The following is a 17,739-nucleotide window of genomic DNA, read 5'->3' on the forward strand; positions in this document are numbered from 1 at the left end:
ACAGACAAATCAATATGGCCGACTTTTACCGGTTGGTTTGACTGTTTTGGTAAATTGATCGAAATATCAATTCTGGTTACATAAAGAGGGTCTGGATTATTTTAATAACTTGCTAATACCTGTGCTTACAATTTTATAAATAATTATGGAAGCGCTTATACCGGTTATCAATAAGTTACAAGACGTTTTCAATACTGTTGGAGCAGATGCCATTCAATTACCTCAGATAGTCGTTTTAGGAACTCAGGTAAATATTTTAATCCATAAATGGCTTAGTTTCTATTAGTAATTTTAGTGAACCCAATTACAAATTACTTTCACCATGAATAAATGGTGGTTATGTAAAAGTGTCACTAAAGTTCTTTGTCCCCAATTCAATAAATTGCACTATACTGTCATTGACCCTGCCCCTGTTCATGACCATTCTAGGCCTAGAAACATGTGATATTGTCTTATAAATTCTAAGACAGTCAATAAGTGTTCCTTTTTACATATTATTCCTAAAATTATACAGGCATGACATGCAAAAAATTATAAAATGGACTTGAAATAAAAACCAATGTGGGCACGGAACAATCATAGCAGTCATAAATTGTAGCTAGATAAACAATAACAAAAAAACCTTTCCTTTTGGATAGCAACAACAGCTGTCTGAGATGTTATTCTTCTAGAATTTTTTTCAACATTCACAATTTGTGCAAGGCTTTTATTACTTGAAATTCTTAAACTACTAACCACTTTTAGAAGACCTTCCTTTTATCTAAAATATTTTTTACAGAGCTCTGGCAAGAGTTCTGTGATTGAAAGTTTAGTGGGACGCTCATTCCTGCCACGGGGCCCAGGCATTGTCACCCGGCGCCCTCTTATCTTGCAACTGGTGTACAGTCCCAAAGACAGTAAGGAACATCGCTCGGCCGAAGAAGGTAAGTGTGTTTTGCATTTCAATTTATTTTGTACAATTTCAAACATAAATGTGATTTGTGCAGTAGTATTAGAGCTTTAAATTATTCAACATTCACCTTAAATGATTAGATAATTAGTAATAAGTTCTTAATTAGCTATTGATAAATAAATCAAAAGACAGTTATATTGCCTGCAGAGAATTTTTTACAGTAAACATCAAGTTAATGTGTTAATTCCAAGGGCGACCAAAATAATAAAACATTGATTTCAAGATGTATGAAGTTACATAACTGTTTTTAATGAAGTTTTCTTTTTAATTGTACCTAATTAAATGTTTCTACAAAATAACATGCATGGGAAAAAATTCAACATATAGATAAGTAATGCAATTAGAACAATGAAATTGTTTGTGTTACATTGATTACTGTTTTCAATCAATACAGGAAACCTTTTGTTAGTTCTACATCACATGCAGTTGTTCTCCTCAAGGCCACCATAATGAATCATATCACTTATTGTGATGTTTGCTCATAGATTCAATTCAATTTATTCAATCAGCATTCATTGACTATTGATTGCTAAAACAAGCATTTATTTGTCAATAATGGCATTGTATTATTTTACCCTCCCAAACCAAGTCTTTTACTAATGTTTATTCATCTTTTTTATCAATACTGTTTCCCATATACAGTCATGCATGCATAAATTCCATTTGGGCTTTTATAAACACGATCTTATGAATGTTTATGAAAAATGTGTTATTTTTTTTCATTCAATAAACTTTTGTCAATGTATTTGCCATATTTTTGAACTAGTGCTAAGAACACAGAGTACTGAGGCCACACCATGGAACCCTTTAGCTCAGCTTTCCAACTCAATATTTTCAAAAGGTTGGTATGCTATAAAATTCAATTATGTACCTATGTGTTTTGTTCACATTTTCCTTGTATTATATCTTCTGTCTGCATCTATTCTAATATACTAATAGCCCAGAATAATTTTACATATTCAAGCATACCACCAACTTATTTATTACAAAATAATATTAAAGGGCCCTATTTTACTATGCCTTCAGGAATTCTGTTATCCGTTACAAAATAAAACTTACACTGGCTTGCTTTAACTCTAGGGGAATATGTAAAAATTACTGATAGATAATTTCTGATTGCTTCAGGTACAGTAAACTTAGAAGAATGGGGAAAATTCCTTCACACAAAAGACAGAATCTTCTCGGATTTCGATCAAATAAGACAGGAAGTGGAGAAAGAAACGGACCGCATGGCTGGCAACAACAAGGGCATTTGTCCCGAACCCATCAACCTGAAGATCTACTCTACGAGGGTAGTCAATCTCACGCTAGTCGATCTCCCTGGCATCACCAAGGTAAATACTTGACATTTATAATTGCATTCCATGCTAATCTTTATCATTACGTTGTGCGTATATCTACGCTTTTTCGTCATTATCTGGAATTCGTGATGTAATATTTCACATTAGAATATTTTGATAAGATAGTATCTTCAGATTAATAAAGAATAATATTTTAAAATGATGAATATTAAAACTAAAATTTATATTTGTACAGGTACCAATAGGTGACCAGCCGGAAGATATCGAGAATCAAATAAGGAACCTTATCATCAAACACATTTCCAACCCCAACTCAATTATTTTGGCTGTGACTGCCGCCAATACTGACATGGCGACGAGCGAAGCCATTAAGATGGCTAAAGAGGTGGACCCTGACGGCAGGAGGACTCTGGCTGTGGTTACTAAACTAGATCTCATGGATGCTGGTACTTTTTTGAATTCTTATTTGTTTTCTTTAACTAGAAATATGTTGCCTTCAAAATGTTGTTTGTTTTTTTTCTTGGACAGTCAGCGTCAAATATTTCGTGACACCCAAAAAGTTCGCAATACGTATTTGTTACAATAATTGGAATAAGGTTGTGTTGTCTAATTTTTGACTTCTTTGGGTGTCACGAACTATTTGACGCTGACTGTACCTTCTATTTTTCTTAACTTAACTTATTATGTGTATGAAATTAAAATAAATATACATAAGATCAATAGGCCAACATGTTGTGACGGTTATTTGATGACTTTATAAATAACACCACAATGTCCTTGTGGTGTGGTTGAGGGCAAAAAACATTGATATTATTGTGTTGATTGTTGTGGTAAAAGTTTGTGAGAAAACTTTATGAAAACAAGCGCATAATTATTCTTGAACTATTTTTAAACTGAAATATGCCTGCATTTAATATTTTCGTCATTGTTTACACGCGTTCGTATAAACGGAATATGCGTCCAGTCATGCATGGATAAATATATTGATTAACCTATTTCAGGCACTGACGCGATTGATATCCTCTGCGGTCGCGTCATCCCGGTGAAACTCGGCATCATCGGCGTCGTCAACCGATCTCAACAAGACATAATCGATAAGAAATCGATTTCGGTGAGTTTAATCTCTCTACTCATACGTCCATTTATCAGATAGTTTACTGAATCGATAATCCATTGATGCTAACATCTTGTGATCAGAGTCCGATTACGCAAATGCATGCGGCTGCGTGTCTCTATTATCAAATTTACCGCTTGTCGAATAGAGAAGCATCAAATATAATGAGAAACTTTTTTCATAGTTTAGTAAGTCGAACTTATTTACCACTATACTTGACGTAAAGACTCGTGGCAGGCGGAGCCATAAGTAATTTTTGAAACGGAGATGTACACACTGAGTGCGAAAGAAAACGTGATATGCACTGTTTTATTATTACACCGTCTGCCACGAGTCTGCGCCGAGTTTAGAGCAGTAGTAGATAGTGATTCTTTAACATTAGTAGCCAATATGTATTATTAGGATTCATTATAGCTATAAATATAAAACCAATAATGTTTTGCAGGACGCGTTAAAAGACGAAGCAACCTACCTCCAAAGGAAATACCCCACTATAGCGACGCGGAATGGAACGCCGTATTTGGCTAAAACACTTAACAGGCTTCTTATGCACCACATAAGGGACTGCCTGCCTGAACTGAAGGTTTGTCTTAAAATTGAATACTTTGCATGCCCTTTTTCTGTAGAACGGGTCTCTAGACTATTTTGGTGCTGGAAAATACATCATGATTGTGGAATTGTATGCTAATAATGTAATGAATTTAACAAAATTTTTTGCGACTTCGCTCAGCGGCCATAAGATAGCATACTGACAAATTATGTGTATGTATTAGGCCTCTCGCGCATGGGCGACTTGTCGCCGTGACTTTTTGAAGACCATGGAGATACGTGACAGTGACAGAAACTTTTTCACGTTTTCTATACGTCTCTAAGGAGGTGATATAAAAGTCACGGCGACAAAAGTCACCAGTGTGCGCGAGCTCTTACTCACGTTTACTCAGCCAAAACTGAATTTGACAGGTGCGCGTGAACGTAATGATATCCCAATTCCAATCCTTGCTCAACTCATACGGCGAGGATGTGTCGGACAAGTCTCAGACGCTTCTGCAAATCATCACGAAGTTCGCCAGCGCTTACTGTTCCACCATCGAGGGCACGGCGCGGAATATTGAGACGACTGAGCTGTGTGGAGGCGCCAGGATCTGCTATATTTTCCATGAGACCTTTGGAAGGACATTGGACTCTATACACCCGTTAGTTGGTGAGTAATCTAATCATCATCATCATCATCATCTCAGCCATAGGACGTCGACTGCTGAACATAGGCCTCCCCCAATGCTTTCCATGTTGCCCGGTTGGTAGCGGCCTGCGTCCAGCGCCTTCCTGCTACCTTTATGATGTCGTCGGTCCACCCATAAGGGTAATCTAATACATTGAAGTAAATATAAAAAAAACACATATGTCACCAAAGATGTTTGCTCTAAACATATTGGCATTATATTACTTACGTGTTATCTGATAGCTAGTAGACTAGAATCACTGGCCGTGTTAGGCAGCCGCCGTCATCTCAATGTATGTAAATAAATCCAAAAAACTAACTTTCTTTTTTATTAAAGAAATAAAACTGGACTCAGTTCAGAGATAAACTATGTCTCGGAATTATTTCAGTATTAGCAGGCCTCACATACGAGCGAACATTGACTCACGCACGCGTATTCTTGTGTATGATGGAAGAAAATAAAGAAAAGGGTGTACTAAATACTGTGCAGTATTTAACTGCCTAAATAATAATAAAAACACAGAATGTACTTTTTTTAGTTGCCTCAAGACACTGAGAGGTAAATAAGTAGTTAATATTATTCATGATAATTCATGCTAAATCATGTATTTCCTCCGCCATTTTCCGCAGTTTGGCACCTCACGTCACATCATTTTACCGAAGTCAGCCCTATAGCTTCGGCGCAGTGCCGATCACTGACGTTTGTCAACAAAATGGTGATTGACTCTTGAGACAGGCTAAATTACACCATATTGTTAATGACATTGAGCATAATTTTTTTTTAATACCTTCGCGAAGAAAAACTTCTGTACGTAGTACTTATTATTATTCTGTGGTATTAGTCAGTTTGTCCCTTTCATTTTCCATTAAATTATAACTGAATAGAACTTTACATTTTAGTCTAGGAATACAACCAGTTGTATTTGTTCAGGACTGACGCGCATGGACATTCTGACTGCGATACGTAACGCGACGGGCCCGCGGCCAGCATTATTTGTTCCCGAGGTCTCGTTCGAACTTCTAGTCAAGCGGCAGATCAGACGGTTGGAGGACCCTTCGCTGAGATGTGTTGAACTAGTAAGTTACAGCCGAAAGTCTCGATTTTTCTTTTTTAGCAGTATTAATTTATGACCGCAGTCTGTGGAGGAACACTATAATTATGTGGTCGCGATCCTCATCAGTAAGGGGCCGAGGAAGAAGTATTAATTTACTAACTGTGATCATGATGATAGAGTGAGTAAAAGACAAGTTTAAAGAGTAATCTGCTATGCATATGGCCTCACTGATGTACATATGAGCAAATATTTACGCGCTTTCTGTGTACGCCGCACTGCCATATTATCAAAATTTAACGTTGTGCTTGGGCCGGTTGTAATAGGCGTTTTAATGCCAAATGACTCTTGGAGCGTTGGAGTTTGCGCGAGATTTGAAAACTAGGGGGGCACATTAGTAGCGCCAACCAAAGTGTTAAAGATGATGTTGTACACCCGCAGGAGAGTTGATACGATATTGTACACCCGCAGGAAAGTTAAACATAACACTGTACACCTTCAGGTTCACGAAGAAATGCAGCGCATCGTGCAGCACTGCGGCACCGAGGTGCAACAGGAGATGCTGCGCTTCCCGCGCCTGCACCAGCGCATCGTGGACGTCGTCACGCAGCTGCTGCGCACGCGCCTGCCCGCCACCAACTCCATGGTAACTCCCGCCGAGACAGCAGCCAGCGGCACCGAGCGCAGCAGGAGATGCTGCCACGCGCCTGCCCGCCACCAACTCCATGGTAACTCCCGCCGAGACAGCAGGCAGCGGCACCGAGCGCAGCAGGAGATGCTGCCACGCGCCTGCCCGCCACCAACTCCATGGTAACTCCCGCCGAGACAGCAGGCAGCGGCACCGAGCGCAGCAGGAGATGCTGCCACGCGCCTGCCCGCCACCAACTCCATGGTAACTCCCGCCGAGACAGCAGGCAGCGGCACCGAGCGCAGCAGGAGATGCTGCCACGCGCCTGCCCGCCACCAACTCCATGGTAACTCCCGCCGAGACAGCAGGCAGCGGCACCGAGCGCAGCAGGAGATGCTGCCACGCGCCTGCCCGCCACCAACTCCATGGTAACTCCCGCCGAGACAGCAGCCAGCGGCACCGAGCGCAGCAGGAGATGCTGCCACGCGCCTGCCCGCCACCAACTCCATGGTAACTCCCGCCGAGACAGCAGCCAGCGGCACCGAGCGCAGCAGGAGATGCTGCCACGCGCCTGCCCGCCACCAACTCCATGGTAACTCCCGCCGAGACAGCAGGCAGCGGCACCGAGCGCAGCAGGAGATGCTGCCACGCGCCTGCCCGCCACCAACTCCATGGTAACTCCCGCCGAGACAGCAGGCAGCGGCACCGAGCGCAGCAGGAGATGCTGCCACGCGCCTGCCCGCCACCAACTCCATGGTAACTCCCGCCGAGACAGCAGGCAGCGGCACCGAGCGCAGCAGGAGATGCTGCCACGCGCCTGCCCGCCACCAACTCCATGGTAACTCCCGCCGAGACAGCAGGCAGCGGCACCGAGCGCAGCAGGAGATGCTGCCACGCGCCTGCCCGCCACCAACTCCATGGTAACTCCCGCCGAGACAGCAGGCAGCGGCACCGAGCGCAGCAGGAGATGCTGCCACGCGCCTGCCCGCCACCAACTCCATGGTAACTCCCGCCGAGACAGCAGGCAGCGGCACCGAGCGCAGCAGGAGATGCTGCCACGCGCCTGCCCGCCACCAACTCCATGGTAACTCCCGCCGAGACAGCAGGCAGCGGCACCGAGCGCAGCAGGAGATGCTGCCACGCGCCTGCCCGCCACCAACTCCATGGTAACTCCCGCCGAGACAGCAGGCAGCGGCACCGAGCGCAGCAGGAGATGCTGCCACGCGCCTGCCCGCCACCAACTCCATGGTAACTCCCGCCGAGACAGCAGGCAGCGGCACCGAGCGCAGCAGGAGATGCTGCCACGCGCCTGCCCGCCACCAACTCCATGGTAACTCCCGCCGAGACAGCAGGCAGCGGCACCGAGCGCAGCAGGAGATGCTGCCACGCGCCTGCCCGCCACCAACTCCATGGTAACTCCCGCCGAGACAGCAGGCAGCGGCACCGAGCGCAGCAGGAGATGCTGCCACGCGCCTGCCCGCCACCAACTCCATGGTAACTCCCGCCGAGACAGCAGGCAGCGGCACCGAGCGCAGCAGGAGATGCTGCCACGCGCCTGCCCGCCACCAACTCCATGGTAACTCCCGCCGAGACAGCAGGCAGCGGCACCGAGCGCAGCAGGAGATGCTGCCACGCGCCTGCCCGCCACCAACTCCATGGTAACTCCCGCCGAGACAGCAGGCAGCGGCACCGAGCGCAGCAGGAGATGCTGCCACGCGCCTGCCCGCCACCAACTCCATGGTAACTCCCGCCGAGACAGCAGCCAGCGGCACCGAGCGCAGCAGGAGATGCTGCCACGCGCCTGCCCGCCACCAACTCCATGGTAACTCCCGCCGAGACAGCAGGCAGCGGCACCGAGCGCAGCAGGAGATGCTGCCACGCGCCTGCCCGCCACCAACTCCATGGTAACTCCCGCCGAGACAGCAGGCAGCGGCACCGAGCGCAGCAGGAGATGCTGCCACGCCCTGCCCGCCACCAACTCCATGGTAACTCCCGCCGAGACAGCAGGCAGCGGCACCGAGCGCAGCAGGAGATGCTGCCACGCCCTGCCCGCCACCAACTCCATGGTAACTCCCGCCGAGACAGCAGGCAGCGGCACCGAGCGCAGCAGGAGATGCTGCCACGCGCCTGCCCGCCACCAACTCCATGGTAACTCCCGCCGAGACAGCAGGCAGCGGCACCGAGCGCAGCAGGAGATGCTGCCACGCGCCTGCCCGCCACCAACTCCATGGTAACTCCCGCCGAGACAGCAGGCAGCGGCACCGAGCGCAGCAGGAGATGCTGCCACGCGCCTGCCCGCCACCAACTCCATGGTAACTCCCGCCGAGACAGCAGGCAGCGGCACCGAGCGCAGCAGGAGATGCTGCCACGCGCCTGCCCGCCACCAACTCCATGGTAACTCCCGCCGAGACAGCAGGCAGCGGCACCGAGCGCAGCAGGAGATGCTGCCACGCGCCTGCCCGCCACCAACTCCATGGTAACTCCCGCCGAGACAGCAGGCAGCGGCACCGAGCGCAGCAGGAGATGCTGCCACGCGCCTGCCCGCCACCAACTCCATGGTAACTCCCGCCGAGACAGCAGGCAGCGGCACCGAGCGCAGCAGGAGATGCTGCCACGCGCCTGCCCGCCACCAACTCCATGGTAACTCCCGCCGAGACAGCAGGCAGCGGCACCGAGCGCAGCAGGAGATGCTGCCACGCGCCTGCCCGCCACCAACTCCATGGTAACTCCCGCCGAGACAGCAGGCAGCGGCACCGAGCGCAGCAGGAGATGCTGCCACGCGCCTGCCCGCCACCAACTCCATGGTATAGTTGGACATGGCTGAAGTGTCTCAGATATGACATTGACAGGAGGGCGCTACTGTCAATACTGAACGATTTTTGCCAGTTGACGTCTCAGAATCGTTTGACTGTAACGTCCAGTGCTACAACTAGCCTTTTATACGCCCGGTACAAGCGACGACATAGCCCGCAGAGTTGCAAAATCAAGTGACAGCTAGCAGGGCGGCAGGAGAGAGGCAGCACTGCACAAGAGCATCTTATGGCGCAGTTACACTAGGGGTGAACTTGATCGAACACAAGCGCAAACACGCGCACGTATGAAGAAGCATGAAATGAACTGACACGATCTGATTCGATCAAGTTCGCGCATAGTGTAACTGCGCCATTATTGTTAAATCAACTACTCGATTGAACGGCTAGGCCGTTTATTAAACGCCCACTTCGTCGCTAGCCCCGCCCCTTAATAACTTATCAATGACTAGCGGCCGCCCGCGACTTCGTACGCGTGAATCCCGTTTTTCCCGCTAATTCTCGTTCCCGTGAGAATTTCGGGAATTCCTTTCTTAGTGCACCTCTACGGTCCCTAAGCTACGTCCCTTCCAAATTTCAAGTGCCTACGTTTAGCCGTTTAGGCTGTGCGTTGCGATCTGTCAGTCAGTCAGTCAGTTTCTCCTTTTATATATTTAGAAGATAAGACGCCGGCGCAGTCTGACTGAGAAAGGAGAAAGTTTTGCGTGCGTCACGACTTCCGGCGCTATTTTACTCCACTTTGTTGTTTGTTATTTTCTGCGTTACTGTGTAATCGAATAAACATTCGATCAAAAGAGTTCGATTCACAAACAAAACTGCACGGCTATAATTTACACTTTTTCTTCCTCAGGTGGAGAATCTGGTGGCCATCGAACTAGCGTACATAAACACGAAGCACCCAGACTTCCACCGCGAGGCGGCGCTAGTGTCAGGCCTTCTCAAGAGCACGGACAGTCTCATAGACGAAAACAGCCCGTTGTTCCGGCAGAAGACACCGCGCGCCACCCCATCGCCGGTATCCACAATGTTCAAAGTATATATTTGTTTTTAGTTTACCTGTTGCATGCGAGGTTTGGGGTCTAACCTGTCACTAATGAGGTAAGGTGGTATTCAAACTTTAATCGGAGACAAAAAAATTAAAAGCTCAAGTCTAAAATGGTATGTAATTGTACACCATGTTAAAAAGTAAATCAATACCTAATTCATTTCATTTCATATGCTCCAATAATATTTTTGGTGATGTTCGACTACTTTTGGTTCAAAGATAAAATGCATCTTTTCTTCTATCACGATTGGAATCCACAAGTACATTCGAATAATTCGCCATTATAAATCATACTTGAATATGACCAAGGTTTATATTTTAAAAGAAGCACCATGTAGAAGTAAGTCAATCATCCACATCCAATTGTTCTGAATTGTTTCTAACCACACATAATAACAAGGGGTAAATACAGTAAATAGGCACACAGTCTACTAGAACTAATCGAGAGACAAATTTGGTAGAATATCTTAATAAATGTGCACTGTTTAGTTGTGTAGCTTCAAGTCAAAGTCAAGTCTCCACAGTTTTGGTAGACAGTATGCCTGCAAATGAGATTCCTAATCGCAATCATCACAACATCTAGATTCTGTTTTATATTTTTTTATGTTCCAATACTGATAAATGAAAAGCTATTATTGTTTATACGTGTATTGTATTTATATTATTATGTATTTAATCTCTCAGAATAAATAACTTTTGCCGACTTTTTATATTATAGCTATTTCTGCGACAAATGGGTGAAAGAGGGTCCACCCTAGTATTCTTGGGGAATGTCTGGGAAGCGTACAACAAGGTAACTGTCAGTTAGTGACCGTTGTGTGAGCTAGCGCTGTAAATTACAGACTCATTAGTCACATTCCCAGGTACCATAATATTGAACTAAACCATCCTATGTCAGCTTCTTTTAAAACATACTAAGTGGGCTCTCTTTCAACTTTGTTGCTGAACAATCATTAGATACCATTGTTTAGTGTTTATGTTTACCGCATGTAAAATGTGCCAAGTAAATATTGGTTTGGAGTTTTGAGACTGAATGATAACATAGTATATCGTGTATTTCAGCATGTCGCGGCGATTACAGATGGCCAAGAAAACAAATCTCCCACTCAACCAGCTATTATGGAATCCCCAAATACTCCACAGGTGCGTTTCTTATTGGAATTTGTTAGATACTGATCCTTTTAGAGCTAGTAAAATGAAAAAGTACATTTTAGTAAATGGGAATGATACGTTATAACACTTTATCAGCCCCGGATTACCACTAAACAACTTGCTAAGGATATTGAAGTCAATTGTAATACCATTTTGTGAAATGAAATCAAATATCAAGTCACACTCAAGATAGCTTGAGCTTCTAATTGGTATAATGAAGTTGAATCACTCACAAGCTGAAATCAATTCTCGTTTACTGGTTTATATTTGAGTGTCATTCTACAAAATGGCTCTACGAAACGTCTTAGCATTAATTTACACGCTTGTCCCGTAACTCGTGCACATTAGTAGCGTGTATGGTGTGTGTAGGTGAACGGCACCCCCGAGAATAAAGTGTTGACGCCGCAGAAGCCCGTCAACTTGCTGCCCGAGGTGCCTTCGCAGACCTCGCGCAAGCTCTCCGACCGCGAACAACACGACTGTGACGTCATCGGTGAGTTGCGCGCGCGCACTGACGCACACACACATTCAACATTATTAACTCAGTCTCAAACACACTGATATGTTGCAGCCCTTGATTCTGAAATTTTTGTATCTGTTCAGATTTTCTACTTCAAGCTATGACATTAATTTTACTCAGGGTCAGGTTTGAACCTGTGTGTCAGTTATCGTCCTTGATGATGAGATAATACGAGAAATCAATTTCACTTTGACAATTCTATTATCTCCTATATAAAACAACAATATAAATTGACATAGAAAACAACACACAAGAAAATGATATTTATTGTCATAATATGTATTTATTCTCATTTTTTGTCTGTGTCGTTTTTACATTTCGTTTTCGTATTGATTGCGATTGAAAGTAATAATTTATTAACATTGCATTATAAATAATGTTATTTCAAATCATCACTAACTAATAATTATTATGTTCATGAACTACGGCGCGCAATCAGAGCTTATATTTTTTATTTATTTCAAATAATAATAAAAATATTACATTATGTATATTTAAATCGTAAATTATTATCAACTTTTAGGGATAGGCCTAATGTAATTTCAACCGAATATTTAGAGGTTACCGAATTATCGCGAACGAAATCAATATCGAAGTTCAGCGTAAACTAAACCTTATGTAAAACTAATGTCGGCCTATCCCTATTCTATATCCATAGCTTCACGGACCAATTGTTTTTGTATGATGCTAGGTGGACGGAGCGACTACGCGACGTATAACGTAAACTCAAAGACTGTTGAAGGCATCACGATGATGCAATTGAACCTAATGGGTGACTTAGTGGGTGAGGACTACATAGAGCCGATACAGCAACGCTTTACTCATTTGCTCACCTTTCCGACCACCTACCATTGATCTGTTCGCTTCCTGCCAGTGCTTTTCTTGCAAAAACACGTTTTCTATGCGAGCGAATTTGATTCTATCTTCAAGTTAAATTAGTCTATCTCGTTCATTCCTTAGTAATTCTCTAATGGCGATTGATAAAACCCCCGTAATTTTGCTGATTGTTTGAGAATATAGTTCCAATATACTGAACTGTCCTATCCATGACATTGACAGCGGGGCGCCACCGTCAATACCGGATCGCTGGTTCCAATTTTTGCCATGTTGGAAACCATATAGTTGAACGATGGTAACGCCCCCCTGTCATTGAGTTTGGTGGGACAGTTCAGCGTGGGTCATCTATAATATTTTTGCCAGCTTAAGTTGACATTGGTACTCGTGTCATTCTATTACCTAAAACGAAAAAGATATGACTGACTTTCAGTTTTACAGTTTGTAAAATTAATCTTGCAATTGTTCTTGACTTTGTAACTAACCATTTATGAATTATTGTTATTGCGGGAGAAGCTCTCGGATAATTTTATTTAATAGTATTATAGTGCTATCGTTATATTTTTTTAAGTCGGTCATTTAATAACAAAATCATTAATCATGCGTCATTAAATGTTATGCACATTGTGATTAACTTTTATGTGTTGTGAAATAAGGGCAATGACTCGAATGGATCTGAATTTGCATCTAAAGTTAGCTAAAAATATACCATATATTATTATTCCGTTAATAAAATAATGTAATTAAATGATTAACATGAAACTGCAAAATTAGTTCCTGCAAATCTTTTAAGGATTCTTTATTGTTGCCAGTACAATCATGTTTTATTATTATTGGATGCATGTAGTGACAACAAATTAAAACTGTGGCACAGATAAATAAAAATGCACATTGGTTTAGATTAAGTTAAGAGAAGGGACATGCTTACTATATCACAACTGGGGTTACAAATGAGCTACATACTTGCATAAATGATGACTCAAGTAATTTTGTGGGATATTTTAACCACTAACCTTGTGTGAAGGTCCAAAAAATTGAATTTTCTCGTCAAATTAAGGATAAAATACGAAGAGGTCATTTCTAAAATGGTTAGTTTTTGTTTTTTCGGCCATGGCTCTGATTCTAGTAATACGTTTGGTAATTAAATCCATCCCTCAAAATTTCTTGGGTCATTAACAAAAATCACACCATACAAAAATACAAAAACCTTTATCTATAACTTTCAGAGCGGTTGATCAAATCGTACTTCTACATCGTGCGCAAGTCGATCCAGGACTCCGTTCCGAAGGCTGTGATGCATTTCTTAGTGAACTACGTGAAAGACAACCTGCAGTCTGAGCTGGTGACGCATCTGTACAAGTCGGACCAGGCAGAGAGCATGCTCAACGAGTCTGAACACATCGCTCAGAGGAGGAAGGAGGCTGCGGACATGCTCAAGGTATGAACATGGATCATTTATTTTCGGTGACCGTTTTACCTGTCTGGCCTGAGGAAAATTTGCGCCTAAATGGGACTCTTCATTCCTCTTATTTTAATATTTTGCCTGAGGCTACTATACCGCCTAGGTGGAACTAGAAGCGCAGCGCGAGTCGCTTGCGCCGGTCATATTATAAGGAACTTAGAGCTGAGTGAGAGCTGTCTTAGCAAGCATGCCATATTTATGTCGGAATAAGGCTAGTCTTGCTCACTCGCTATTTCAGCAAATGCCCTGAAGTGTAGATAAATAATAAATGCATGGAAAGTTCGGGTATGCAAGCTCCACAAATCCAAGACCACGAACCCTGCCCTGGAATAAACTTATTTTTTCAAAACTGGAATCTAAAGACCTTTCGACCTTTGGAACATACATAGTGGTGCAGATAGCTGTTGGTATAGAACCACAAAGTATTTTTTTATGCAGCACCAGGGCTTCATTTTATTGTTGTTTTTCTAACTTTCTTTATTTTTGTTTGATTGCAGGCACTGCAACGCGCCGGGCAAATCATTAGTGAGATCCGAGAGACGCACATGTGGTGATGGTCGCCCGATCGCAGAGACTCTAGTCCATAAATTAGTGAATTGAGCCGCGGGCTCTGTACATACGCCTCTAAAATTATGTGCATTAGGTCCTTTTTTTACTTACAGAGTTTTACACATCACATACATTTGCTTTTAGCTCCTTTTCTAGAGCTCTCTTTTATAAGTATTAAGTATGTTCGTTGTTCCCGACCGTTAAATGATTTCATCGTGTAAATTAAACCAAAAATTCGAGTCGAAGCAGAAGGTAGAAGCAAATGCATGTTAGTTGTAGTTGACATTTAAACGGTGCACTGCATGCTTGATTCGGGGCTTTTGTCCGTCTCCGTGTTTTGGTGATGTCATTATGTAGACTGTTATTGAATAGTATGTACTTACTTGGCAATGAAATGTTTGTATATTCGACTGTAAGATACAGTGCCAATATTTTTTTCTTTAACTTTATCGTTAGACTTTGAAACAAATGGTCGAAGCTACTTTATTATTGCACAAAATAATGCTGTTTTGACTTCAGTTACCATTTTTCAATAATATTTAGTGTTAGGCTAACTTTGAAGTGTACTCAATATAACGTGTAGTTAATCCAGTGATATTACTTGTAACTCGTAACCTCACTGTATTGGTATTTTCGATTACCCATTACGCTATTTTACGATATTTATCTTAAAACGTCTGCATAGGCATCATTGATACGATTGTGTATCGATTTATTTAGGACGATAGCTTTTTGCATTCACAGGGTTGGTTGTTTTAGTTATGTTTGCGTCTGACAGCGACTAGGTGTAGTTAAATTTAATCGTGCAGTATGTTTTATGATATAGTTCCTTTTTTAATAAGTTATTTGCGAGTTTGCATGCTGTGTTATCTTTCACACACTATTTCGAGTCATATTGTGTCATTGTCCAGGCTGAAAGTGATTTATTTATATTTTACATCAATTTAGAGTAGCGAGTATTCCAATGCAATGTTACAATGTATTTATTGTTAGTCCGAGGTGTGATTTGCTTTATGTATCAAACGAAACCAATTGAATGTTACACGAGGTAAGATTGTATTTAAAAGTCTGTTAATTATTAAAATAGATTCATTTTATAAATGTCTTTCTTTTATGAAACGCAATCAAATCGTTGACTAATTTACTGAAAACTCTCAGAATACAGAACAAACCAGAAGGAGTGTTCGATAACATTTCTACGCGGCAACTTGTGTCCAAAATACTTCCCCTCCCGCGCCCCTCTACCCCCTTTAGTGTTACTAGCGCCGTGTGACACCCCCATTTTTGGGGTAAAATTATGTAATTGTTTAAAGAGATGTTAAACAAGTAAAAAATAAGTAAGTGAAATAAGTACACACGGCCACAGTGTTAACTATCCATTTCCGTTTTTGCTCTCGCTCTTATCAAATGGTGATTCTTTGCGATAGAACGAGACGACATGACTGGCCATAGGCATAGATAGTACCTACCTACCTATGAATTTAATTTTTACTCCGAAGTAACTAAGTGTAGATGATTATTTATTTCTATTAAATAGTGTAAAATACTATATGTAGGTATAATATGTTATTTAAAAGTCAATTACAAAAGTCGAATATAAATTTTAGAATGCCAAGTAAAACAAAAAAGAAACTTAAGGTTCTTTATTATGTAAACATATCGACAACAAAACATTTGTTTACGGCGCAGTAGTGCTTTTAGTTTAACTTTTCTTGGAGTCAAAAACAGAATCCAAATCAAAAACATCACCAATACTTGAATTTGATTGCGAGGCAACTCTGGCTGTGTATCCTGAAAGAAAATCAGAGTAAGTATGTAAGCAATAATTAATTACTTAAAATTATTATTAAATATACAAATATTGCTGCTGTTGATCTGTTGATACCAATGCCTTACTTTTGAATAAATGGGAAAGTATGAAATTCACGATAGTAATTTATTATCTCCTCATTATTAGGGAATAATATTATAAATTAATTCAATATATTAAAATCAAATCAAAATCAAAAATATTTATTCAGTTTAGACCACAAGTGGCACTTATAATTTAATTAATCAGGTTGTCATGTCATGGATGAAATTACACTAAAAACTAATTAAAACAAAAAGGATGGGGAAAATATTCCATTATTCTGTGGTAACGCTAACAAAATTAACGCGTGAATTTTTTATAGACAAATGTTATTCAATATAAAAAAGTAGGGTAAAATATTCCGTTGACCTGTGGCAACACTTACAAAATACAACCGTGATTTTTTTTGAAAATTATTATTTAATTAAAATGAATTGGAAATGTGCTACTTACGGATAAAACATGATCCCATGCACTTTCTTCGTAATTCCAGTAGCATTCTTACATGTTGGAACGGCACAAGACGGCATAATTTAATTATAAAGTGTCAATCTGACGGATATGTAAACAATGCGCGCGCCGGCCATTGACTAATTGCTCTAAAGTCAAATTAGTGCGATTTGGAGTATAGCCTGACCAGGAACATAAAAACCCTCGCCATGTTGCGGAAAACTAATGGTACTAATTTCTTTTAATGGCAACAGTAACTGAAAACTTCATTGACATGTCACCTTGCATGTCAGTCTATTGCTGTCAAAGTGTAAACAAACTTTATTTTAAATGTGCGCAATTGATTTTGTGAATGAAATTGCTAAAATCTTTTTATAGTCGTGAAAGAAAAGTGGTTCACAATGTGTTAAAGTATTTGTCGAAGAGAAATACCAAGGGTTCGGACAATATTTTCATTGAATAATGTTTCCAACAAAGGTTGTCAAATTGACTGACATGTTTATCGTATAGTACAGTCCACTATGAAAATTAGCTGTGGTTTGTTTCAACTACCTATTTTAAAGTTTTTGTCACTTTCTAAGTGTTGAATTTTATGGAATTGGGAAAGAAGTACCGAGTTTGAAGCGTTCATGAGCAGACATTGCAATTGAATATTCAAGTTCTGAATTTGATTATTGATGAATAATAAAGTAAATCCGTCTAGCTCGATTGATGGTTTCATTTAATTTATTTAAACCAGGTTACCTATAATAATAGTTTTTCGTTAATTTATGTAAATATCAAATTAGCCCGTAATCCT

General features: G+C 42.0%; 1 protein-coding gene across 4 annotated transcripts; it reads left to right on the forward strand.

Annotated features, from left to right (window-relative positions):
• Positions 1-15,739, forward strand: LOC135073163 (dynamin-1-like protein). Of its 4 annotated transcripts, none has more exons than XM_063967213.1 (15): positions 1-247; positions 779-923; positions 2,078-2,286; positions 2,489-2,699; positions 3,255-3,364; positions 3,813-3,950; positions 4,328-4,568; positions 5,518-5,663; positions 6,141-6,284; positions 9,927-10,109; positions 11,184-11,264; positions 11,643-11,766; positions 12,485-12,577; positions 13,854-14,065; positions 14,587-15,739. In XM_063967213.1, exons 1-15 carry the CDS (start codon positions 146-148, stop codon positions 14,641-14,643), a joined length of 2,196 nt encoding a protein of 731 aa, XP_063823283.1. In that variant the 5' UTR covers positions 1-145; the 3' UTR covers positions 14,644-15,739. The 4 variants fall into 4 exon arrangements, with proteins under 4 accessions (XP_063823283.1, XP_063823285.1, XP_063823284.1 ...); XM_063967215.1 differs by having other exon boundaries at positions 11,682-11,766; XM_063967214.1 differs by having other exon boundaries at positions 9,927-10,091.
• The last annotated feature ends 2,000 nt before the right edge of the window (positions 15,740-17,739 follow it).

Source organism: Ostrinia nubilalis, chromosome 7 (assembly GCF_963855985.1).
Source record: "Ostrinia nubilalis chromosome 7, ilOstNubi1.1, whole genome shotgun sequence".
In the NCBI taxonomy this organism is placed as follows: domain Eukaryota; kingdom Metazoa; phylum Arthropoda; class Insecta; order Lepidoptera; family Crambidae; genus Ostrinia; species Ostrinia nubilalis.